Genomic DNA, 26,389 nt, shown 5'->3' with positions numbered 1-26,389 from the left:
CCCCACCTGGAATTTGCCAAAAGGCATCTGAAGGACTCTCAGACCATAAGAAACTAAATTCTCTGCTCTGATTAGACTAAAATTTAACTCTTTAGAGTGAATGCCAGGCATTACATTTGGAAAAAAAACAGGCACCAGCCAGTATAGAGGGAAAGATGAATGCAGCAATGTACAGAAACATCCTTAATGAAAACCTGCTTCAGAGTGCTCTTGACCTCAGACTGGGGCGACAGTTCATATTCTAGCAGGACTATGACCCAAAGCACACTGCCAAAATATCAATGGATTCACAACAACTTGGTGAATGTCCTTGAGGGGCCCAGCCAGAGCCCAGACCTAAATCCTATTTAACGTTTCTGGAGAGATGTGAAAATAGCTGTACACCCTCACTTTTTATCCAACCTCAAAGGTAATGCAAAGAGGAATGGGCAAAAATTCCCAAAGACAAGTTTGTGGCATTATATTCCAAATGACTTGAGGCTGTAATTGTTGCCAAAGGTGCATCAACAAAGTATTAAGCAAAAGGCTGTGAATACTTATGTACATGTGAATTTTCAGGTTTTTTATTTTTTAATAAATTTGCAACAATAAAAAAAGCTTTTTTTATATTCTCATTATGAGGTATTGTGTGTAGAATTTTGAGTAAATCAATTAATTTAAACTAATTTTGGAATAAGGCTGTAACAAAAAAATGTGGAAAAAGTGAAGCGCTGTCGACACAATAGCCTAGTGGTTAGCATGCTGACATATGGTGTAATAGCACGTTGGGGCATCGTAGATTCAAATCCCAGCTTGAAGATATTTCCCAACTCTATCCCTCTCTCTCTCTCCAACTTCGCTTCTTGTCTCATTACTGTCGTACCTAAGAAAAAGGCCTAAAATAAATCTTTAAAAAAAAAGTAAATGAATACATTACAGATGCACTGGATGTGTACTTTTACTCTTACATAAGTAAATAATTAGAGAAAAATCATTACTCTTACTTTGCTACATTTGGCGACATCCAAAAAAAAAAAAATATATATATATGTATATGTATATATACATATATATATATATATATATATATATATATATATATATATATATATATATATATATATATATATATATTGCGTAAGTGAGCTAATAATATTGACTTTAAAATTATTTTAAAAACATTAAAAACTGCTTTTATTCTAGCTGAAATAAAACAAATAAGAATTTTTGCAGAAGAAAAAATTTTATAGTAATACTGTGCAAAATTCCTTGCTGTTAAACAGCATTTAGGAAAGATGTGAAAAGAAAAGAAAATTTTATGTTTTTTGAGTGTATGTATATTTACTTGAGTAATTTTTCATGAGATACTCTTTTACTCTTATTCTTTAACTCTGAAGATTGTTTTTTTTAGTTTGACTTGAGTAAAAATTTCCTCAAGTATTTGTACATTTACCTGAGTATAGATTTTTGATACTCTACCCACTTCTGATGAAGAGGTATCATATCTATCAAGAATTAAGCAAAAGGCTCAGTTCTTGGTCCCTGGCTTTTCACATTGTATATGCTACCCCTAGGACCTGTCATCAAGAAGTTAGAATTAGTTTCCACTTTTACACCAACAAACCCAAATCCGTATCGATTAACACACTACGATTTGTACAAACATTGTAGCCATCAACTACTTCTGTTTATTTTAATCTGGTCAGATAAATGAGAAGACTAACCTCATCTTGTTTCCAAAGGTTTTTTCAAACACTCTTGGAGACACTGCACTGACAGGACCAAAGCAATTTAATACAAGTAGGAAATGAGTGGCCAAGGATTTCTTTTCTATTTATGTTTATATTTAATGAATGGCTGACGACTCAAATTTAATGCATTGTGATCAAATAACCAATCAAAACCAAACACGACTCCCCTTCAATTTAACTAGCTGTCATTGAGGACCAACATTCTCCTTAACAGCACCAATTTTGGAGAGATTGTGACACTGTGTGTGAGATGGCGTCTGAAGGAGCTGCCAACAAGGCTATCAGGCTGTTGAGAAGCCTCACCATGTTATTCTAGTTTTTCTACTTCTATTACGCTGTCAGTGTGTTTCCTTTTCCACAGGGGCTGCCATTCTAACTGTCACAATGAAAACCCTTTCCAAGAATTACACTCCCTCTCACCCGCCTTTTACTCACCCGTCTACTGTTCTTCTCATTGGACCACAATTCTTACAAGTTGTCTTTTTTTTAACATCTGGGCAAAACCTACTGTTACTAATTCAATAACATAACTTTAGAATCAGCAACGAAAATAAATAAAATTTCCATTATGTAGAATATTGTACTCTTTGTGATGACAGAAATAAAAAAATCTTCATCACGGATGTGTCTATTCAGAATTGTAAAGCTTGTCTCTCTTTTTTTTTACTTTACTGCATCTAAGAATGCACAATCATCAACCCCATAAATGCTAAAGCAAAGCAAGTATTACCATTAAATACTTTGGGTGCACAAGGAAAAAAAAAATTGACAGAGTGTGATTTACCTTCATATCTGTATTCATTCTACAATACAAAGTCATCTTTAAATCAATCCCATGTAAACAAACATTATTTCAAATGTCCACCATGGAAAGCAATGTATTCTTTCACTAGTTGTTTTTTTATTGTATGCAATATGATATCATTGAGGAAAACAATAATTATGTCTAAACAACTACAACTAAACAAGTAAAACACTTCAAGTTAAATTGAGACAGCATTTTTTTTTGTTTTTGTTTGTCAAACTATGTTGAGTTTAGTACTCTGTCATGACACTTGTGAATGATGCAGATATAGAAATGATTATAAAAGGCATAACAACTTATTCATTAATTATTGATAAAGGATATTTATTAGATTTTAGTTCAAAATTTAATTTAGACTTCTAAATTAGAAAGACTTTAAAGACTTCTTTAGATATTTTCAGCTCTGGCAACATTTCTATCAAAACATAAAAAAAGACACTGATGGTGATACGATTAAGAGTGCTCTAGTTAAATTATTCTCCTCAGTTTATATGGCTGAACCAATGTCAAAAACTATAACTAAATTAGATAAATCGCTTAGGGATCTACAAGGGGATTTATCTGTACATTAAAGAAAGATGGTAGAAAAAAAGTGGCATTATCATCTCAAATGAGGATTGGCTAAATATTTGTAAATTACAATAAGCTACTTCCCATTCTTCGTATTGGAGAGAATTTAGCTGGAGAAATATTATTAGTATTTTCCTTACTACAAAACAAAAAAATTTCATTTCATGGGAACTCAAATTGTTGGAGGCATTGCAATCCACAGGACGCTTACCATTTTTAAATATTTTGTGGATGTCCTAATATTAGAAGTTTTTGGAAAGGGATACATAACACTTATATATTTCAAATATTTCAAATGATTTTAGCTTTGAGGTACTTTACTTGGGTATGTTGTCAAATGATTCCTTGGAAAGAAAAAACAACTATATGTATAGAATCATCCTTGCTTCAAGTAAAAAAGCCATTACTAGATGCTGGTATAAACTTAATCCACCACAAATGCAAGATTTGATTGATGTTTTGAAAAATATATTCATTACGGATAAAATTACATACAGTGTGTCCAACCAAATACATATATTTGTTGACTACATTACTCCCATTCAACGTAATGTTTTTCCTCTATAGAGTTTTAAGATTTATTTTTACTGGTAATATTGTTTTCACCCCCCCACCCTTTTTTTCTCTCTCTCTTTTTTCTGTACACAGTTTTTAGGTTAGGATGATTTACAATAAGGCAAAGGGATATGTTCTGTAGCTGTTTCTCTCTGCAATAAAAACTTAAATAAAAAAAGAAAAAAATGTACTATAAAAGACAATCAAATTTGATAATCATAAAGACCTGCTGTGTGTATGTACACATTTATTATTAAATTTGACTATGAGCATTTTACAAATTATTCACCAGTTTGTTTGAAAAACAATCCCACATCTACAAAGAAAAAATATAATGTACAGTACATGTACAAGTAAATCATGATGGTGAATGTATTGCTTTAAGTAAATTTTAAATTACAATTAAAATACTATATCCTAATTTCCACCATCATAATTGGCAATTTAACTCTGTCTCCCCTCCATCAATCAGCTGATGTATGGTGTGTGGTGTGCGGTCTGGCACAATACGGCTGCCATCGCATCATCCAGTTGGAGGCTGTAAACCTGGTTTCTAGCAAAGAAAATTTCTAGAAAAGCACCATTTAAATATAATGAATTAATTATTATTGTTATTATTATTACAAAAAAATCCTACAATTAATTTTTCAAACATTAAAACAGATATAGCAAAATATACCTAAAACTGTCACTTTAAACACTAAACCCTGAACTTGTTCTCCTCCATCATTATACCAATGTAATATGACCCTTCACATGTGGCCAACACTATCCAGCATGCCCTTGTCAAGACATGATAATGCAATTAAACCTGCTGTGGCCTCATGCCCAGATGATTCTCTGGGCAGCTCCAGCAGTTTAGGAACAGATGGACTTGTAGCCGAGCAAGACTCCAGCAGAGCCAACATGGCCACAGCACAGCCCCTTGACCTCTCAACACATTACACATCTGTGCAGTTTAAGCACTGAGTTAATGCTTGCAATGTCAATGCATTCACAACTCATCACAGCCAAAGACAAGCTAAAACATACCAAAAAAAAAAAAAAAAAAGCACAATGCATGCTAGAAAAGACATGGTTAGGATGTATCATGAAGCCACATATCATGTTAGTGAAGACTTTAATGTGCTGTGTTTTTTTTTTTGTGACATGGGAAATGAGGCCTTTTTATTCATTTAAAATGTTGGTTTCATTTTTAATGTAACCATCTCTGCAGCAACTTTGCTATTCTCTGCATGGCAAGTCAAGAGTCCATTGTGGTTCACGTTTCATACTTCTGTGTTATTATTTATTTATGTTTTGGTCTTTTTCTGTGGAGGACCAGGAGTGCCGGTTAGAAATAAAATGAAGAATAAAATTTTCAATTTAATAATTGAAACATAAAAATGTATATAATTAAAATGAACAATTAATGAACAAAAAAATAGATATATTGAAATATGTTTATTTAAAGTGTGTTTTTAATTTTTATTTATTAAAGCAATAAAATAATGCATTTAAAAAAACTCTTAAATGTATAAATGGACAATTTTATAAATGTTTATTTAATTCATGTTTTAAAACGCTGATTAATCAAACATAAACAAAAAAAACCCTTATATTTATAGATTATTTAAACTGCACCATTTTAATTGGCTTTTTTTAAAGACATTGGACAATTGCTTTTCCCTCTATTTGCCATTTGCATTTCTTTTCCTTTTGCAAAAATCCTGATCGGAGAATCCCTAATAAACACATTTAAATATGTTTATTTATTTGTCCATTAATAGTTCATTTAAATTGTGGTTTATTTATACACTTTTTAATGCTTAATTTATTAAATTGATAATTTGGTTCTTCATTTTATTTCTAACCCTCACTCCTGGTCCTCCATATTTTTCTTCCCCTTAACATTACAGTATGATTAGCAGTGATGGCAATTTTAGAACTTATCCAATATGTAAACTTCTTTTTTATTAAAACAGGTAAAATATATCTTTGATTTAAATTAATCTAAAACAGAGCAAAATATAGGTAATATATGTTTATTGTATCATGCACATTTTTATGTGTAAATATTTACACTTAAACAATCAATTACTTTTATATAAATAAACATTTAATGTAATCATTAAAAAAATAGAAAAACCTATATCCATTTTTTCGCAAAATCACTGCCTGTATTGAAGACGATTGGGTTTTGTCATGTTGAAATGCACCCTGTGTTCCAGTGTAGATATGGTGCTAGCCAAACACCTACTGCAGGGCTGTGTAATATTTAACAGTATTTACCACACGGAATATCCAGGCGGCCGTGCTGTGGGGCTGCCTGCTCTTTAGACCGTCCCAGCCCTCAGTCGGGTCAAGGGACCATGAAGGGGAGCTCGGTCTGCGGTTCCATGCTCCCTGAAGATGGGGTGGGTTAGAGAGAGAGAGAGAGAGAGAGAGAGAAAGAGAGAGGGAGAGAGAGAGGGTGAGAGAGAGAAAGAGAGAGAGAGAAGGAGATGTGGGCGAGAACATGCAACAACTTAAATACATCCAGCAAAGAAACATACAGATAGCATGCATGTAAAAACAAACATGGTTAACAGAGAATGTGGCACATCAGAGCTGTGAAAATGAGCTCAAACAATGATATTTGAGTCAAAGCATTTCCTGCGAAAATACATCAAATGCAAAGTGCAAACAAAACAATACAATACAATACAATACAATACAATACAATACAATACAATACAATGCAATATTCTGACTGTTTCTGTCAGTTAAAGTGTCTGAAGTTAAACCTCATGTCCAAATGATAAAAAGATTTAGAAAAACAGCAACATCTGTTTTAGGAAAACGAGATGTCCAAGTACAAGAATGACCGTTTGTTGGGATTTATTTAATGTTTTCTTCAAATTTTTAGGGCTTTACTGTGGTAAACAAGCCTGCCATTACTATAACAACAGCGAATGCACTGTTCTATGCTGCTTTGTAGTATAAATAGCGGAACCTTCTAAAAAGAATAAAGGTATTATAAATACCTGGATATATATATATTTTTTTTTTTCATTCTGCACTCTTTTTGGCATGAGACTTTCCAGATCTCCTTATTTCTTAATTCTACTATAATTTCTATAACTTAAATTTAGGGCAAGACTATTTTTGTGGAGAATTTTGTAAAAAAATATTTATGCGGATTTTAGGAATATCGTAACAAAAAATTTAATATCAGAAATGAAAAAAATATATATAGCTTTTTAACTTTTATTTAACGTTTACAATGCAAATCCATCTAGAACCTCTAACAAGTCTCTAATTTAATATATTTACTTAAAGACAGAAAATATTACTTTATAAACTGTACTGTAAATAAATCAAACACTTTCATATTAGTTAATATCATTACTGAAATAAATTTAAAATCTGAATAAACATAAATTTACACACATTTACACAAGTAAATTTACGATGGGTCAAAAATATATGGAAATCTGGGAATTTCTGTATGCACAGATTCTGTGTGGGCCTGCTTACGCTCTGTTTATTTGAATTTAATTATATTACTCATAAAGCTAATTTTCTAACTTCTATACATCCAGCAATTGGACATGCATTACCATGTATTTATCAGAAAATGAAAGCTAAGTGTTACCACTAGGCTACATCAAGTAGATTTTCTACATGCTAACTTTTTCACCAGATTTTTTTTCCTCAATAATGTCTATTATCATCTGGTAACTGAATGTTGTAATTGACATTGCCATGCTTGTGAGACATCACTGAAATATCTGAAGATCACTGAGAGCAGTTGTGTGAAATGTTCAATACTTCATGCACTCCAAGGCTGCATACGGAATTGCATACTTCCATACTATGTAGTATGCTAAAAACAGTTTACGAGTCAACTAGTATGTCTGAATTCATAGCATCCAATGCACGCTATGCTATCCCATAATGCATCGCAAAAGAATTTATGAATGGGAGTGAAGCGACGCAAGTGACGAGGGTAGGTCATGTGATTATGACAAAATGGTGGATGTAGTACATCCGAGTTTCAAACATACTACTCACATTCATATTGTATAGAATGTACTTTTCTAATCATTGACTAGTAAAGTCAAATTTAAATACAGTACCCACTGAGTAGTAGGAGGTTTCGGACGTAGCCCATGGCTGCAGATTTTCACATGCAGCAGAGGAGGAGGAGCTATCAGGCAGTAAAGTTGTATTTATTTTGGATTGTGCAAGCAAAACTCTCCAATGGAGACAATTACACTGCCTCCTAATGGTAAACGAAGTTGTAAACATGACATATTCTTTTCGGAAGTTTGCTTTTTTTACTAATTTGGCAATTAATAAATCATGACAGGAAAACCGCTTGAGTTTTTGGTTAGTATTAAAATGTTAGTATTAAATTTGGGAAAACACTAAACTTTTAAACTACACAGATGGATGTATAAGTTCATAGTGTTTAGCAGGGGTGTGCAAAATCAGTCCTGGAGGGCCAGTCTCCTGCAAAGTTTAGATCCAACCCCAATCAGACACACCTGGACTAGCTAATCAAGCTCTTACCAGGCTTTCTAGAAACATCCATGCAGGTATGTTCAGGTAAGTTGGAGCTAAAATCTGCAGGACACCAGCTCTCCAGGACAATATGCAAATGGATGGTAGAGTTTAGTTGCACAAGATTAACACAAGACTAATCCTGTTGATGGAAACAATAAATGTCTATCAATTTCATTTAAATTAACAGACGACACACAGATGACTGTTATCAGACACAACCTTTGTGAATTAAAGTGGCAGTTTAGGTAAAAATAAAACACAATCAGAAACAGAATGTGATGCATGAAGGATGATCTGATGGCTGAAAGCATGACAACTACATAAGAGGTTGATGCTGAGAAGTCAATTACAAGTCAAGATACAATTGATCAGATGCCTTTGGTATCATAAAACCTCTAGCACATGTAAGGCCACATTTACCCAGGTATTGTGTGTTGCTATAGTGTTTCAGTAGAAAATTCACAAACAACATATATTCCCAGTACAGCACATGTCTGAGATGGAACCATGCAGTGTTTAGACTGTTTCAGAGTAAAAGAAAATAAACAGCTAAAAAAGGTATAAAGTAGTGATTGAGAGAAATAGTAACAATAGTCACATCCGAATTTGCAAACATGAACATTTGAAATTATATAAAATGTCATTACTGTTATTGAATATAGATGCAGGTTTACGATTACAGGGATAAAATTGTGAGATTAAATGTCATTCTGAGAAACAGGAAAACAAATTCACAATTGCAAGAAATCATATTATGCTGAGACAAAAAATAATGATAATGTGATTTGAATAAAATAATGTCTCAATTTTAAAGTCAATCTATGTGATAAATTCCAATAAAACATCATTAAATATATAGTTACAATAAAAAGCCACAATTTAATGTCATTGATTATGTCTAAGGTTATTAATGACAATTATTAATTTGCAATCTTGGGAGGGCAAATTTAATCAACACAGAGCTGATTATATAAAAGTATATGACTGACCTGCTTGACTCTGGGTCTACCAGGGGAAAACTTCCTCTTAGAGATGGCTGGCTTTCCCATGCCGATTTTTGGAGTAATTGGAATGAAGGCAGATGAAGGCACATTGCTGATGGATTCTCTTGAGACAGCCTGAGTCAGAGCCTGAGGCTGGGATGTCCCCTGGACAACTAATAGCAACCCCTCAGGTTGCCTGTGTGGAGGCTGCTGTAAAGATGTCCTCTCCTCCACCAGTGAAGTCAGCTTGGCTAAACATCGATGATCACCATCAACAGTGATATCATCCATTTCCTTAGTGTGGATCTCAGGAGGAATAATTTGTTCCTGTACTATCTTCCTCTGGCTCTGAATCAATGGTGTATTTTCAGAAGTATTAACCTCAGGCTCTACAGTTACTCCATGTGCCTCTGCAGAAGGTTCCTCTGTGAATAAAACCTCCATGGGCTCTTCCTCATGGGAAGTACAGGCTGGAGCTGGCTCTTTGGTGGGTGATGGGTTGATTTTCTTCTCCTCCAGGCAGGGTTTGCTGCCATTTTCATTTTTGGAGATGTTTTCTTTCAGTGAAGCTGACGTCTCTGGAGGCTCCTCTGTTTTAAAGAATGTCTCAAGCTGCTGAACCGTCGACGTCTCTGGAGCAAAATCAAGTTTCTGTTCGGTCTGTTCACCTTCAGGACCTTTTGTCTCCCGAGGAGATGCATCTGCAAGTACAAGAAGCAGAACATGCTAAATGAATTTAGAACCACTGCAAGTCAGAAGGTACAATTTGAAAACAAAGCCATTGTTATACCAATACTGACCGTGACGTTATGATTTTATAAAGAAGCCATATGGAACAAATTTGCTGTTTTAATGTACTTCAAGAATCAAGACGATTCGTGATGTGTTTTTCATGTGTACAGTTATACAGATAAAATATAATTAGCGGTGTAATGTAAATCAGCTCAGCTTCATAGATTATCCATTTCTATAGACTGCTGTATGATTCAGGAATCTGTATTCTATCTTTGCACTATAATCATTGCTGTTGTCTAATTTTGTTCAAAGAGAACACAAGATATGGGGTTTTTGTTGAAGTAACTTGATTATTATTACGAATTGTTGTAAAGTTACAAGATAAAATGGCGACTTCACAATTTTCGAAAAAAAGAAAAGTAAAGCAGATTGTTTAATTTTAGAATGTCTGCTTACTTGTACAGTATGTATGTATGTATGCATGTATGTGCAGAGGGTAAAAAAAAAAAATTTTTGAACGTGTCATGATTTTTAGGGTAAATATATTTTTAAAGGAGTACTTGACATTTCCAGTTACCCAGTAAAAACCCAAACAATCTAAACATGAAAATAAAACACAATAAAAAAATTTCAGAAAAACAAATAAATGTTTTTATTACTTTTATAGAAAGTCTTTGTTTTGGTAATGACATATTCAAGATTTCTATTTCTATGTGTGCTTCAACAGAGCCTTCAAATCTTGATCTTTCCGTGGGTCTCAACTCTGAACTTTAGTTCTTATTTTCAATTAGATTCAATTCAGGATATTGGCTGGACTAGAGGTCTGCATTTCCGTGGCTGTAGCTGACCAGATTTCTTGTGGCACAGAAATACATTTTCGAATAAAATGTGGTAGCGGTAGGTAACTGGTGTAATTTGAATGCGAGTGGGTAGTCTAACCATATGGCATTTTCGACTCCCGATTTTATTTTTAGAACAGCGCATCTGTAATTTCCTCATTCTTACTGATCACCGGTCCAGCCAGTACTCACAACTGTTACACATGATGAACACATGACCAGTGCTTTCTGCACATGCTTTTTTTTTCGCACAGTCTGTGTGTGCATCATCTGCAAAACAGTCCTCAGAGAGGACTTTACCATGGCAGAGCAAAAGAAAATGTGCTGTCCTTGAAGGACATTCAGCTTGCATTAGAAGACAGTTCTATAGAAAGTACAGAAAGTCAGATTACTGTTTGCAAACCCACACGAGGCAAGTCTGTATGGGAGTCTTTTTCATACGTCATAAACACAAATGGAAAAAATGACCCTTTGTGGGATGTAATAATAATACTTCAAAGTTTTACCCTTTGCAAAGTTTTAACCTCAGGTTTAAGGTGGCACTCATGTCTCATCACAAAGAGACAAACAAAACTGATATTTACCCTTGCACAACCAACAGTTTTATCCGTTTATTCTCTCCTTTGGTAGTACACAATTTAAACGTGAGATTTTGGAAATTAGATCTAAATTTAGCGGGAATGGTCGGGTCAGGTAGCAAATTATTCTAAGTAGGCAGCGGGTAAACAAAGATTGAATATACAGCAGTCAGGTGTGGAATAAAACCTCTCAGGAGCGGGACTATAAAAACAGTCCCATGCAGACCTCTAGGCTGTACCATTCTAACAGGTTTATTTTCTTCTCAGAAACCAGTCGAGAGTTTCCTTGGGTGTGTTTGTGATCATTGGTTATTTCTCAGTATGCATTCTTTAGCAATCTTTGTTTTCTCGTTTAACGCCATCATTTATCGACTAAGTTCCAAAATCAAGACCGCAAGAACAAAAGATGTGTGAAAGAACCCAGATGTGTTCTTGATATCGAAAACCTCAACTTAAGTGACTCGCTCTAGAAGTTACTGCGACTAAATAAAGTGGGACATGCAGCATTTTATATACCTATCTATTATTAAAGATTAGAGATATAACTTATGTATCTCAGAAGTTTCCCTAAATGAGACGGTAAAAGTAAAAATTCACATGAAAATCTTAATAAAGTCATTAAATATCATTCAATTATTCATTTTCTTTACGGCTTAGTCCCTTTATCAATCTGGGATCGCCACAGCGGAATGAACCGCCAACTTATCTCGCACATGTTTTTTTTTTTTGCAACGGATGCCCTTCCAGCCACAACCTATCTCTGAAAAACATTCATACACTCTCACATTCACTCTCATACACTACGGACTATTTAGCCTATCCAATTCACCTGTACTGCATGTCTTTGGACTGTGGGGGAAACCGGGGCACACGGAGGAAACCCACGGAGGAAACTCAGCTAATATTAATTTACACTTATTAAGGTCAAAGGGTTGCTTTCTAAATACTGAGAGATTTCAACTGCTCTCTGCTATTTCCATGCCCTTTTACACTTCCTTTACCTCATGTGTTCAATTTTTTTCCCTGTGTCATTTCATTTTATTACACACAACTTTTCTAACTATTTGGTTTTGTTTTCTTTGTATGTATGGATTACTTTGATTGTTATTATTGTTAATCTGGTTGAAATTTTTAATCAACAGCACCTTTAGAAATATGTATCCTGAGAAAAATGGTGATGTTTTCTACACTTTTTACCAACATTATGTATGTACAGTCAAGCATTACTGTATGTACGTTTTGTTTCAACTTTGACAAATTTTAACCATGATTTCAATGTATATACAGTCATTCAGCTTAACAATAACAGACTTAACATACCAAAACATTGTCAGACATATACAGATAATCAATCATTTGATTATGTATTAAGTGACTCAATTTAAGGATCACAGTGCACTTCTAAAATACAAATTAATTGTCATTTGCCATATTTACACTTTGCCACTATCCTTCTAAACAATGTTGCACCCCTTTGTCAGAAACATTTTTGGTAACACTTTATTTTTTTGGTCCATTTGAGTATTAGTAGACTGTCTGCTTAATATCTGTTTATACTGCTCCTTCAACAGACCTTTGACTATAAGAAACTTTGCAAGTACATGTCAACTTACATTAACCCAAACCCCAACCTAACAGTCTACTTATAATCTAATAAAAATTATTTGGCATGTAGATGCAATGTAACTTAAATTCAACAAATGGACCATCAAAATAAAGTGTGACCAGGTTTTTAAAATATTTTAAAACCAAATAAAACTGATAATTGACACTTTTTTATTTTTAATCACTCAAAGCAAACAGAAAAGACAAAGTACCTGAAGTCATTTCTTTTTCTGCGCTGTGGTGTGAGGTTTCACTAGACTCTGGCTTGGTTAAATCACCACCAACATCTGCACCAATTTCTAGAGAAGGGGGGAAGAAAAAGTCAAGGCATGACTTATGTTGTATAATACAAGCTGCTGTAAGTACTAGTGGAAATGATTACAGGATTAGTAAAACAACTCAACAGTTGAAGCACAGAGGGTAAAATGTGAATGAAGACATATGGCATGTGTGTTGTTCAGAAAAGATTGTGCTCTAAAGATAACACAACAGCTTTGACCAGTACACACATACTGGTGGTAATCAGCACCACTTAATAAGAAAAATTAATCCAGTTTCCTATAAACATGCTGTACTATATTATTTATAGCATGCTTTACTGTCCTCGTTATATGTTTAACATCACTCTCTTGTTCAAAATGTGTATAGAGAGTGAGCGTATGCCTGTGTGATTAGGAGAGTATAATTGGCAGCCGTGCGCAGGTCACACATGAGGAGGTACCACCCCTGTGAAGCTTGGGCTTTGCAAGTCTAGTAAAAGGCCATAGCATGCACAGCGGAGGTGGCCTAGCCCAAAGCAGCACAAGCTCTGGCATTAGAAGATGAAGAATGCTTAAGTAATTTAGACAGGAGCTGTAGATGATCCCGCCAGGTGGAGGGGACAGGTCAACCCAAATTAACCCAGCACTGAATGCTATTTTGCATGCACTAGAACTCTCTCTCAGATTTTGCATCTGCTCTTTAGGAAACAGGATGGCTCTGAAATAAAAATCTGATATGCCTTTTTCCAGTTTCATAGGCATTTCACTGAGATTTTTTAGTGATTGGTCTTCTAAGCAAATTCTATTGTTGTTAAGCCAACATAATTTCTAGGGATCAACTGAAGGGGAACACACAATCACATAAGACTCTATGGCTATTGTCCAATACGACTGACATCCACTCAGAATTAGACAGCAGACTTCTTTTTATTCAGAAAAGCAGAGATACATCATGATTCTGGTCTAAACCTGTGACTGCTGTAATAGAGAGAGGATACAGGAATGTGATAACAACCCTGGAATTAAGTTATTTAGCTCATCTTCTAATTACAGGAATTACATTTTCTACTTATTGGCAGTTATGTCAGATTAAGTTACTTGTGAAAACCTTTAAATGTTTATTGTCAACCGCAAGATGTAAGTAGACAATTAAAGGCAAACACAGTAAAACTTTTTTATTGAATAATACCTATGTTAGGTGGATTAATAAATGCAGATGTACGGATTATGAATGTAAATAGCTCCACCACGAAGAGTCATTTGTTATGTTTAATTGTATTTTTTATTACTTTATTATGTTTATTGTAAAATGTGCCACATATGCTTTTAATAAATCAACAAACACAAAGTCAACAAACACATAGACTGCTGAGTATTAGTGTGCCCTTAGTATTAAATGCATGTTTAATAATGCTGTCATATAACTCAGCTCTTGATGTCCCTGGAAAGTAAAAAAATAGCCATACACTTTTTCAAATGCCATCTGTTCATGCAGAGGTTGATATTAATTCCTGGTTGTCTTTTTATTTATATTATATAATCAAAATACAACCCAATACATTTCTGTTGGTCTCTTTTGACGCATATAATTTATTAATTTAGCCTATATTAACTAATATTATTATAAGAATTTATTGTAACACTTATAGGTTTATATTAGACAGCTCACTCACTTAATGTAGCTTAAATAAACCTCCACTACTGAAGTTCTACTCTGTTTGTTAAAATGCATTATTGCAAATTAAGTATTATAGTTTTGCACATATTTATTTTAGAGTAAATAATAGTGTGTGTGAGTGAGTGAGAGAGAAAGAGAAAGAGAGAGAGAGATTGAGAGGGAGGGAGAGAACTGTGTGTCAGAGCTTACTAATATTCCCAACAATTCCAAATATTGTTAATATACAGTTGAAGTCAGAATTATTAGCCCCCCTTTGAAATTTGAAAATTTAAAAAAGCAATCAATTTTTCGCTAATAAAATTTTTTTTTCTTCTGGAGAAAGTCTTATTTGTTTTATTTCGACTAGAATAAAAGTTTTTAATTAAAAAAAAAAACATTTTAGGGACTAAATTATTAGCCCCTTTAAGCTATTTATATTTTTTCGATAGTCTACAAAACAAACCATTATTAAACAATAACTTGCCTAATTACCCTAACCTGCCTAGTAAAGCCTTTAAATGTCACTTTAAGGTGTATAGAAGTGTCTTAAAAATATCTAGCAAAATATTTTTACTTTCATCATGGCAAAGATAAAAGAAATCATTATTAAAAATGAGTTATTAAACTATTATGTTCAGAAATATGTTGAAAAAATCCTTTCTCTGTTAAACAGAAATTGAGAAATAAAATAAACAGGGGGGCAAATAAATCAAGGGGCTAATAATTCTGACTTTAACTGTAAAGCTTCTGATTCTTGGGGCATTTTAAGGAGTAATAAATGAGCATTAAAATATTAATATTTTAATATTGTTTTTACAATTAAATACAATTTAAATGTAGTTTTCAATGTTTTAAATATTTTTATTTGCTTTTTTAAAAATAAAACTTTTTTTAATGTTTACATTTGTAATAGTCTTTAGATTATAATAACTTTAATAAATGGTTAAATAAATGGTGGTTATGCACCATTAAGAATTAAGGTTCCAGGAAAGGATACAGTAAGTTTTCATAAACCACTCAAGCACGTCTGATCACCTGCTGAGACTCAAAGACATAAAAATGGAGTCACCATGGTAACCTCTGACTTAAGGTCATGACAAAAGACTAACAGTCTGATAAGAATATTTTCTTCTCTTTATTTTCACTATTCATAATCTATCAGACACATATGGGGTCTATCTCTGAAAATTGTTTGACCTTGACATGTAACAATTTAATGTAACGGAGAAAAGAGAAAAAAATGAAAAGCTGAGAGAACATTCAGCTGCTACAGACCAAAAGACAGCAGGCATTATCTATGGAGATGAAATATGTTAAATCTTTAACCTTAAAAAAGCCACTCTAAAATCAATGTTAGGGTCAAGGACCAATGAATAAAAGCCTGGCAGTCATCTTAAAAAGCCAGTAGCAGCAAAATCATCCAGCCACCCTTATTACTATGTAACAAATGTAACCTCTTTAGCTGATATTTGAGGAAAATAAAATTACATTTATTTGGTCTCTTTTTTGTTTGTTTTAATATGAGGATACGTTATTTCGGATTTGTTTGGTCCATTCCCTTCTAATTGTTCAAGGTAGAATTACATGGAGGGAAATATATACAGGGTTTATATATATAAATATATATAATGTCTAGAAAAATATCTAGTAAAATATTATTTACTGTCATGATGGCAACGATAAAATAAAACTATTATTAGAAATGAGTTTTGAAAAAAATCTCTCCGTTAAACCAAAATTGGGGGGGGGAATATACAGGGGGCTAATAATTCAGGGGGGCAAATAATTCTGACTTCAACTGTGTATATATATATTTATATATATATATATATATATATATATATATATATATATATATATATATATATATATATATATATATATATGTATATATATATATATATATATATATATGTATATATATATGTATATATATATATATACATATATGTGTGTATATATATATATATATATATATATATATATATATATATATGTATATATATATATATATATATATATATATATATATATATATATATATATATATATATATATGTATATATATATATATATATGTATATATATATGTATATATATATGTATATATATATGTATATATATATATATATATATATATATATATATATATATATGTATATATATATATATATATATATATATATATATATATATATATATATATATATATATATATATATATATATATATATATATATATATATATATATATATATATATATACACAGTTGAAGACAAAATTATTAGCCCCCTATAAAATATTTCATTATTTTTCAAATAACTCCAAAGTGCTGTTTGATGGACTTTTTTCAGCACATCATTTTTAAACATAACAGTTTATTCAGGAAGCTTCGAGTGTTTGTAATACAAACAGAAACACAATTATAATCAAAAATTAAAAAAGCTTGGAGGTCAAAATTATTAGCCCTCTGTTGGTAATAGTAAATAGTGTAACCCTTTTGCTTGATAACAGCCATCAGTCGTTTATTGTAGCTCTCAACAAGTTTAAAGCATGTCTTCTAAGGAGTGTTAGCCCATTCTTCCTTAGCAAATCTCTTAAGCTCTTACAGATTTGTTGGTCTTCTGGCATGAACTCTAGACTTAAGTGTCCCCCACAGATTTTCTATTGGATTCAAGTCTGGGCTTTGTGCAGGCCAGTCAAGGACTTTCACTTTGTTCTGTTGGAGGTAGTACTTTACTATCAGTGAGGTATGCTTTGGGTCTTTGTCATGCTGGAATACAAAACAGTGATCCAAACCAAGTTTTGTTGCAGACTGATTGAGGTTATTTTTCAAAATCTTCTTGTAGTCTTCCTTTTTCATCTTTCCTTCAATCCTGATAAGATTTCCAGTTCCAAGTGCACTGAAACATCCCCATAGCATTATATTCCCACTGCCATGTTTCACTGTGGGAATGGTGTTCTTTGGATTAAATGCCTCTCCCTTCTTCCTCCAAACATAGGCAACATCTCTATGGCCAAAGAGCTCTAGTTATGTCTCATCTGACCAAAGGATACATTTCCAGTATTCATTATTTTTCTCTAGATTGTCCCTGGCAAACTTCAGTTTAGCTTGGAGGTGTCTCTTTTTTAAAAGTGAAGTCTTCCTTGGTCAACAACCTTTCAGTCTACTCCTGTGCTGGGCTCTAGTGACCGTCTTTGCTGAGACATTAATTCCAGACTTGGCTAAGTCATTCACTAGTGTCTTGGCAGTTGTTCTTGGGTCTTTAGAAACCTCTCTTACTAATTTTCTTTCCAAAGTTTTGGAAATCTTTTGCTTTCTCCCTCTGCCAGTCATGTTTACCACGATGTGGATCTCATTAAACTTCTTGATAATACTTCTCATGGCACTTCTTGACACTTGAAAACACTTTGATAAACATGTATATCCTTCTCCTCTTTTGTGAGCCTCAACAATTCTTTTTCTCAAGTCTAAACTTATTTCTTTTGTCTTTGTCATGCTGACAGAATGCAATATCATACTATTTGTTTTTCAAGACACCAGTTTTAAGCTTTAAGTGCAATTTAAAGGCTTAATTAGGTTAATTACCTTTACTAGGCAAGTTAGGGTAGTTAGAAAAGTAATTTGACAACAGTAGTTTTTTTTTTCCTGGAGCCAATCAAACAAATAATTGCTTAAGAGGGCTAATAATATTGACCTTAACAGTTTTTACTTAAAAAAAAAAAATTATATTATTTCACCCAAACTAAAAAAAAAAAAAACCTTTTCCAGAAGAAAAATAAAAAAGGAAATGCCGTGAAAACAATTTTCTTGTTCTGTTCAACATCACTTGTGAAATATTTGTAAAAGAATACAAATTTCATAGGAGGGCTAATAATTTTGACTTCAACTGTATATATATACGGTTGAATTTATATGTGTGTGTGTGTGTGTGTTTTAGAGACTAGTATTTATAAATCTCAGAATTGGGCTGGGAGCTTGACTGACAATGACATATGTAATGGCAATCATCATGTGCATACAGAGATAATGCTAAAATGTAACACCATATATCTGTATGGCATGTTTTGATCTGTGCAATAAAGAGACATAACCTTTCTTGGTTATGCAAGCTCAAAATGAAACAAGTGAAATTAGCCCCATTTTGAAGAAAACTTTATGAATGGGTGTCAAACTCATTTCCTGAAGGGCCGTAACCTTGCACTGTTAAGTTTCAACCCTGCTCCAACACACTTACCTGAAGGTTTCAAACAAGTCTAAATGGCTTCATTAGTTTGATCAAGTGTGTTGAATTAGGGTTGGAACTAAACTGGAGGTTCCTGCTCTCCAGGGACTAAGTTTGATACCTTCAACTTAAGGTAAACACTGATTCAGCATTTGAAGCTAGTTAAGCTGTGGTCACACTAGGGACATGTGAATGTGAATTTCTGTTGTATGCGCTGCGAAAAGGAGCGGGATTAAACAAAATACTTAGAGATTTACGAAATCAAGTGATTAGTCCACATTTAAAATTTCTGTCCAGAGAGGTCATGTTTTGATCTTCAATTGGTCTCATGCACTCAAGTGATGTGATTCTGCAGGTCAAAGTTCCCCAAGCTTAAACTTTGCAACATAGCCATCTGCAAAACTTGACGCACAACCTTGCATTTCCGGTCTGTCGCATTCGCATGCATATGAATGAAAGTCTATGGGATGAAAAACTTAAGTCTTCTGTAAAGTGGTGTGATGTTTTCTTTTACGCAACAAAAACATCTAATTGATATAGATCACAAGAAACTACAGTTTAGCACACAGTTTAATGTAAGCACAAGTTCAGGGGACCCTTTTGCACACTAAATATCTATGAACCCAGCGTAGGATGAGACAAGATATTCTCCTCTGTACCTAGATTTGCACCAGGATGAATAATATTGTAAAGGGCCTATGGGCAGTCGGCTCTCTAAAGGATTGGGAACACTGTTACTAACACTGTGCTGAATATTTATGCAGTGACTGGAAGTGTTAATGTACCACCCACCCAAAGCTGGTTGAATATAGGAGTGGGCAATATGGCAAAAATATCACATCACTAGTTGTTCATGAAATTCACAATTTTATCACGATTCTTTGCATTGATGTTGGTTTTACTATTCTGCAAGTTGTCTAAAAGCCATAAAAAGCCTTACAAGAAAAATAAAATAAACAGAATGGCAGGCATTTAGGTCAAAGTGGGTAAAGATAAAACAAATCACTGTTGTAATTTTTATAACAAAGAAAAAAACAAAGAACAAAGGTTTGTATTAAAAATACATAATATACAAAGAAATCAAAACTGTTTATTTTACAAGTATCTTAAGCGACAGCATTCAAGAAAATTAACAGAAATATGTGTACATGTCATTTTGTTTGTTTGTTTGTTTGACTAATATTAAAGGTATAGTTGTCAGTGGCCAACACTGACTTCCATAGTATAGATCTTTTTGATTCAAACTTTTGATTTAAACATTGTGAATCATGTTAAACAGATTCCAGACATCACCACCATGAACAAAAATTGACAGAATTATAATGTATCCAAATTACAATTATTCCCTAATACAATTGGTAGCATATTTAGTCTTTTGGTCTCCTGTCAATTTAAGACCTGCACACTTTCACACACATGTTTTTCTCCTAAAAATTAAAAAAAAAATTTTATGGCTCTTTATAGCTCTTTATAGAGCGCAGCCTTAGGCTGGAGGTGGTCCGGTTCGGTGACCACAGGATTTTATCTCTGTTATTCACAGACAATGTTGTTCTGTTGACTTCATCAAACATGGACCTTCAGCATGCACTGCGGTGGTTTGCTGCCGAGTGTGACGTGGCTGACATGAGAATCAGCACCTCCAAGTCCGAGGCCATGGTGCTCAATCGGAAAAAGGTGGTTTGCCATCTTCAGGTTGGTGAAACATCCTTACCCAAGTTGGAGTTCAAGTAGATTGAGGTTTTGTTCACAAGTGAGGGAAGGATGGAATGTGAGATTGACAGGTGGATTGCAGACCGTTGAGGTGAAGAAGGAGCTAAGCTGAAAGGCAAAGCTCTCGATTTACCGCTCAATAAACGTTTCTACTCTCACCTTTGGTCATGAGCTTTGGGTCATGACCAAAAGGACAGGATCTTGAATACAAGTGGTCAAAATGAGTTTCCTTTGCAGGGTAGCAGGGCACACCCTTATAAATAAGGTGAGGAGCTCTGTCATCCAGAAGGAGCTCGGAGTAAAGCCTCTGCTCCTCCACATTGAGAGAAGTCAGCTGAGGTTGCTCAGGCATCTGTTTCATATGCCTCCTGGATGCCAACCAAGGCAGGTTTTCCATGCATGTCTCACCAGGAGGAGGCCTCAGGGAAGACCCAGGACATGCTCGAGGAACTATGTCTCTCTGCTGGTCTTGGAACACCTTGGGACCACCCTGGAGGAACAGGAGGAAGTGTCTGGGGAAAAGGAAGTCTGGGGTTCTCTCCTAAGATTGCTGCCCCTGCGACCCGGCCCCAGAAAAGCGTACGAAATTGAGATGAGATGAGTTTACGATTACTTTAGACACAATAACTAGCTGTTTATGCATAAACCTTGTGTTCTGACAGTTTTAGCAAGATCTGATGTGAAAGATAAACTAGTCCTGTAAAGAGATGCTGTTTAAAGTGTGTGCACATCATCCAGATGAAATGTTTAACAGGCAAATTCTTTAAAGCACTTGCATGTCATACACTTGACATTATGAATAAGTGCAGTGTTGTGTGAGTGTGACAGTGACAGAGTTGATAATAATATTATTAGAGATAATATTTGACGTGAATGTATGTCATGCATATTAAGATATATATGACATACATATTAAGACTGCAAAATACTACCGTAGCACAATACTACAATATTTCTTTAAAAACAGATGAAGGGGACATTTTAATTGACCACAATCAAAATCATCATTTCGCACTCTCCTAGTTGAATGTAAAGCTGTGAAATATTACACAGAGTTTAGCAGGAACATAAAACATATTGCAGATTTATAAAGTGAAACCACCTTTAGTCTTCTAGTGTAAAACTGAACTGTGCTCCACAGAAGATGTAAATCAAATGGGTTTGGAACAGCATGAGGATAAATGGACTGTAATTTCACTTTTAATAAGGAATTGTTTGAATGCGTCACAACCCTTTTGATCCAGATATTTGAAAGCACATATGCAGAGAACAGCACAAAAGCAACACTTTCAGAGTGGGTTAGCTTTCCTCAGGCAAAGTAGGCCAAGTAAAAAAAAAAAAACTTTCCTCTGGTCTAGACCATTTCAGACTAATTCAGACAGATCTAAGGCATGCAAGTCTATGGGATGCTCTTTTACTTCAACAAGTTTTTGGTCTGAAGGACTGGGTACCTCACAGAGCAGCCTTTGTCCCCACGTTATTAAGACTCCATACTAAACACATTGGACCGTAAATGAAATACCCCAAAAAGGCAATAAGACACTAAATGTAGATGATGAAACACAAACATTTTCAGAAACCAAACTGAATGATATTTGAAAGAACAATGTTAACCAAACAGATAATAGTAGCCATTGACTTGCAATGTTTTGCAATGTACTTACTCTAATCATGCAGGTTTGCTATAAGTTGAGGGTCAGTAAATTATATTTTACTATGAATTATGCCTCAAGTACTAATATTATTTATTTTATGTTCTAATATTTACCATCTGTAAACTATTTGTAAATTTAATGGTGTGTTAACAATGGGCAAGTTTGTTTCAATAAAATATTTTGACATTTCAGAGGTATAAAAACATCCTGTATGTTACAGAACGCTAAACTTCTTTGAATAGATTGCAATCTGCTAAACAAAATGTTATAGATTTTGCCACTTCATTACATGATAATGTAGCTAAACCCCAAAGCACTTACTTCTACACCACTGCCTTTTAAGTTCTGAAAAAACATTCACGTGTAGTTGGTAAATAGCAAGAGAGGCAAATGCAGGTCTAAGCAGCATCCAACAACAAAAAACAACTAACAAATTACTGTGCAGTGCTAAGTTGTGAAAACACACAGTATTTCTATTCCCTTCCTTCTGATACCAGCAGTTAGAAAGAGTGGATTTTTCTTTCTTTTAATGAATTGCCAGACCACATCAGTAACAATGACCTGACAATATTTTTCCACTCTGTTTGTTTACAAACAAGACAAAAGGACACAACAATTTTGTTGTTGATTGTTGATATGTACTGAGTATTTATTATTTTTTTAAAACTAAATCAGTGTAACCCATCTTGTTCTTTAAGTCTTTCATTTTCCCCCTTCTATTTTTCTCTGCTTTTTGTTTCTTTCCATTAATATACACCACCAATGACTCATGAATCAATCAGAAACAACGAATCACTGCTCAAAAATCACATTCAAATTGCACTTAATTCACTTTTGACTTCACACACAGAATTTATAGAATGAGCAAAGAAATGAACGATCCATCTCTTCCATGCGTGGCATTAGAAAGTATGGGGTATGAAGATGCAGTATGAGAAAATTATAATGAAAAAAATATGAGAGAAAAAAATGAGAATAAGATGATGTTAACAATCATACTGGCAGAGTTTAAATGCTTTTTAATAATTCCTAAATGCAAACCTTTTCATTTTTGAGCACACATGCTTGTAGATAACCCTAAGACTAACATATTTATAATAACACCCAAAAACTTGCCCTTTGATTTTAAAGAACTGTTGGAAAAAGGTGATATATTAACCAAACTTCTTGGCTGAGTGTGATACGCCTTGCATACTAATGAAGCATTTTTGCAGAAGTTGATGAAGCTGATAGAAATGCAAAGGCCTGATTGTCTAAAATTAACTCAAGCTCTGCAGCTAAACTTCCTGTGAGCAGAGATGGGTTGAAACTGAACACAGAATATTTGCAGTTGAAAAGTCTTATGCTAGAATTCATAAAAAAAGAGGAAGTATGTATGGGTACAGCCGACGGAGGACTGGAGTATGATTGACAAGTGACAAATTCCACTAAACTCCACCTGTCAATATCAACTCTGTATAAAAGCTGGCGTCAGGAAATATAAATTGTTGCGCACCTTCTAAATGAAACCTTGGATTTCATTGAGGATACCAGAATTCTGTGAATTGAATTATTCATGTGTATCCAATAAATTACTAATATTTTGACATAGAAGAAAACCCTCTCTTGACTTTTATTTATTGAACACGCATGGAATTGATTCTATATATTCCAACAGGTCCTTTAACAGTCACCAGTCTTGTGTACAGCACCTTCCTCATTACTAACACTCTCTCTAGGTCCTAATGCCCACTCAAGTTGTAAGCATTAGAAAATTGACAGTAAGATACAAAAATAATGATTAAATTGTCAGAATCTATGACCAAAGAGATTCTGTGACGGCCACCTGTCATACACTACTTAATTCTGTATTATTTTTTACAATATCACTCAAATACAGTTTTGGTTTTTGGTGGTTTTGGATTACAGTGTTAGTTAATGTAAATGTTTTAGTAACATTAGAAATAGACCTCAAAGAAGGAAATACCTGTTTTTTCTCATCATAGTCATGTGTTGCCCATTATATTTGAATATAAATGTGGATATAAATGTGCCTTTTTGCAACAAATCTTAAAAAATAAGGTATAAAATACTGTAAACACTGATAGTGTATCAAAAACCTTATAATGGGTTGCAAACACATGCAATGGGTTAATTTTTCCAAGATCAATATTTAACTTTATGGCTTATTCCCACTATACAGAGCAGTACGATAGCTAGGCATGTGCCGGTATAAGATTCTGACGGTATGATAACCTTGAATAAAATATCACGGTTTCACGGTATTGTGATTACTGCTCTAAAATAAATTATCTTTAAATGTCTGGGTAAAACACAACAAATGTTTTCCCCTTTGAAAACAAGTTTTTGGATACTGTTGTCCTAAAAAACAAACAAAATCTAAAAAAAAAAATCTTACACACACCTTAGGAACAGGATTACAGAAAATGTTGGCAGTTTTAAAATCTTGACTTTTCCAAACCACGGTATACCTTGAAATCGGTTATCGTCCCATGTCTAACAGTAGCCTTATAAATGCTTATAACAATGGTCTTAAACTAAATTCTTGTAGGTCTGCAGCTCTGCACAAAAAGTTTGTCCAGAGGAGAAATGGTCATGCTCAACTTAGCCTGGTTTCTTTAAGTTTAAGTTTTTTTTTTCCTTCACTCTTATCAATTGGTAAAAGTTCTTCCTCGCCACTTCAGTGTTTGGACATTCCAAAGGGAAAATTTAACCACACTGAACTAAACTGAACTTCAACTCTGCAAACTGGACTGACAGTTTTGATTTATTTGAACTTCTATGTTAAGCTGCTTTGACACAATCTACGTTGTAAAAGTGCTATAGAAATAAAGATGAATTGAGTTGCAAAGTATAGCTCCAATCACCTCCAACTCAAACCTGCTTAAAAGTCGTTAGTAGTCTTGAACACCTTGATTAGTTGGAACAGCTGTGTTGTTTAGGGTTGGAGCAAAACTGTGCAGAGCTGCGGCCCTCCAGCAATCGAGTTATGGCCTATAAGATAATAAATTTGGTCTTACCCATCATTTGTTTCTCATTTGTTGTTTGCTTCTCTTCATTCTGCATCTCTCGAACAGGCTGATGAGGTTCTATATCTTGAACTTTGGCAGGCTCAGAATCATTATTTGATGGAACTAGTTGTGTTGATTCTTCAGCACCCACATCTGATTGAATCTCCGCCTGAACTCCATCTGCTTCCGTGCACATATGACCCGATTCAATGCCAGTGGTTCTACAGGTGGAACATATGTGATCTTCTTTGGGCTGGGGATGTGTGTGACCTTCACTCGGTCGTTCACACTCTGGGTGGAACCACCTGAATAAAAAGAGATTGCTAATAACTGCATCTAATTCACTGCATCTATAACTAGGCTCAAAAGATGAACTTTTTGAATCTGCTTAAAGGAACAGCTGACAATTCAATTCAAAGTGCAGATCTGCTCTGGATATGTACCTTTTGCATTGATGGCATGAAAGCAAGTCTTTTTGGATATCGGGAACTACATTGCTAGGACATAAGCAGGAGAGGGTGGTGTCCTGTTGATCGCCACAGTTTTGGCACAGTAGGCTATTGTGGTGCCATTGTTCACTGCTCCTTGTGCCACATTGAACACACATCCGACAGTTCTATAAAAATACAGCAACAATTAGTTATAATTCATTAAATACATTTTTATTTCATTTCATAATTTAACATGAGAACAATAAAATCTAGAGCTGCCCATACCTTACACCTCCAGCCATTGGTGGGGATAGAATCCATAGCTGGCTGCAAGCAGAACGTGTGATAACCTTTGTCGCATACATCACACACTAGCATTTTAGTGTCTTCTCCAGGCTCCCTGAAAAATACAGAAACACAATCAATTTGTCCTTTCCTACAACTAATTCCATTGATGCATAACATTTATAACACATCTCTGGCCTGTTTACACCTGATATTAGCATGT

General features: G+C 34.0%; 2 protein-coding genes across 32 annotated transcripts in view; one reads left to right on the top strand and one right to left on the bottom strand.

Annotated features, from left to right (window-relative positions):
- LOC147846232 (uncharacterized) overlaps positions 1 to 26,389 on the top strand; it is an 849,179-nt gene that overhangs the window by 618,167 nt on the left and 204,623 nt on the right. The window lies entirely within an intron of this gene.
- kmt2cb (lysine (K)-specific methyltransferase 2Cb) overlaps positions 1 to 26,389 on the bottom strand; it is a 237,469-nt gene that overhangs the window by 128,424 nt on the left and 82,656 nt on the right. For 18 of the 31 annotated variants that reach the window (XM_087240505.1, XM_087240508.1, XM_087240510.1 and 15 more), the window contains exons 10-15: positions 26,167 to 26,281; positions 25,894 to 26,066; positions 25,460 to 25,755; positions 13,143 to 13,229; positions 9,180 to 9,874; positions 5,932 to 6,045 (exon numbers count right to left, since the gene is read on the bottom strand). In XM_087240505.1, the coding sequence (XP_087096631.1) occupies positions 5,932 to 6,045; positions 9,180 to 9,874; positions 13,143 to 13,229; positions 25,460 to 25,755; positions 25,894 to 26,066; positions 26,167 to 26,281 (1,480 nt within the window). The remainder of the gene's footprint in view (positions 1 to 5,931; positions 6,046 to 9,179; positions 9,875 to 13,142; positions 13,230 to 25,459; positions 25,756 to 25,893; positions 26,067 to 26,166; positions 26,282 to 26,389) is intronic. The other 13 variants (XM_087240520.1, XM_087240523.1, XM_087240531.1 and 10 more) reach the window with 1 other exon arrangement.

This window comes from Danio rerio, chromosome 2 (genome assembly GCF_052040795.2).
Source record: "Danio rerio strain M-AB ecotype USA chromosome 2, GRCz13ab, whole genome shotgun sequence".
NCBI lineage: Eukaryota > Metazoa > Chordata > Actinopteri > Cypriniformes > Danionidae > Danio > Danio rerio.
This window is presented reverse-complemented; position numbering and strand designations above follow the sequence as displayed.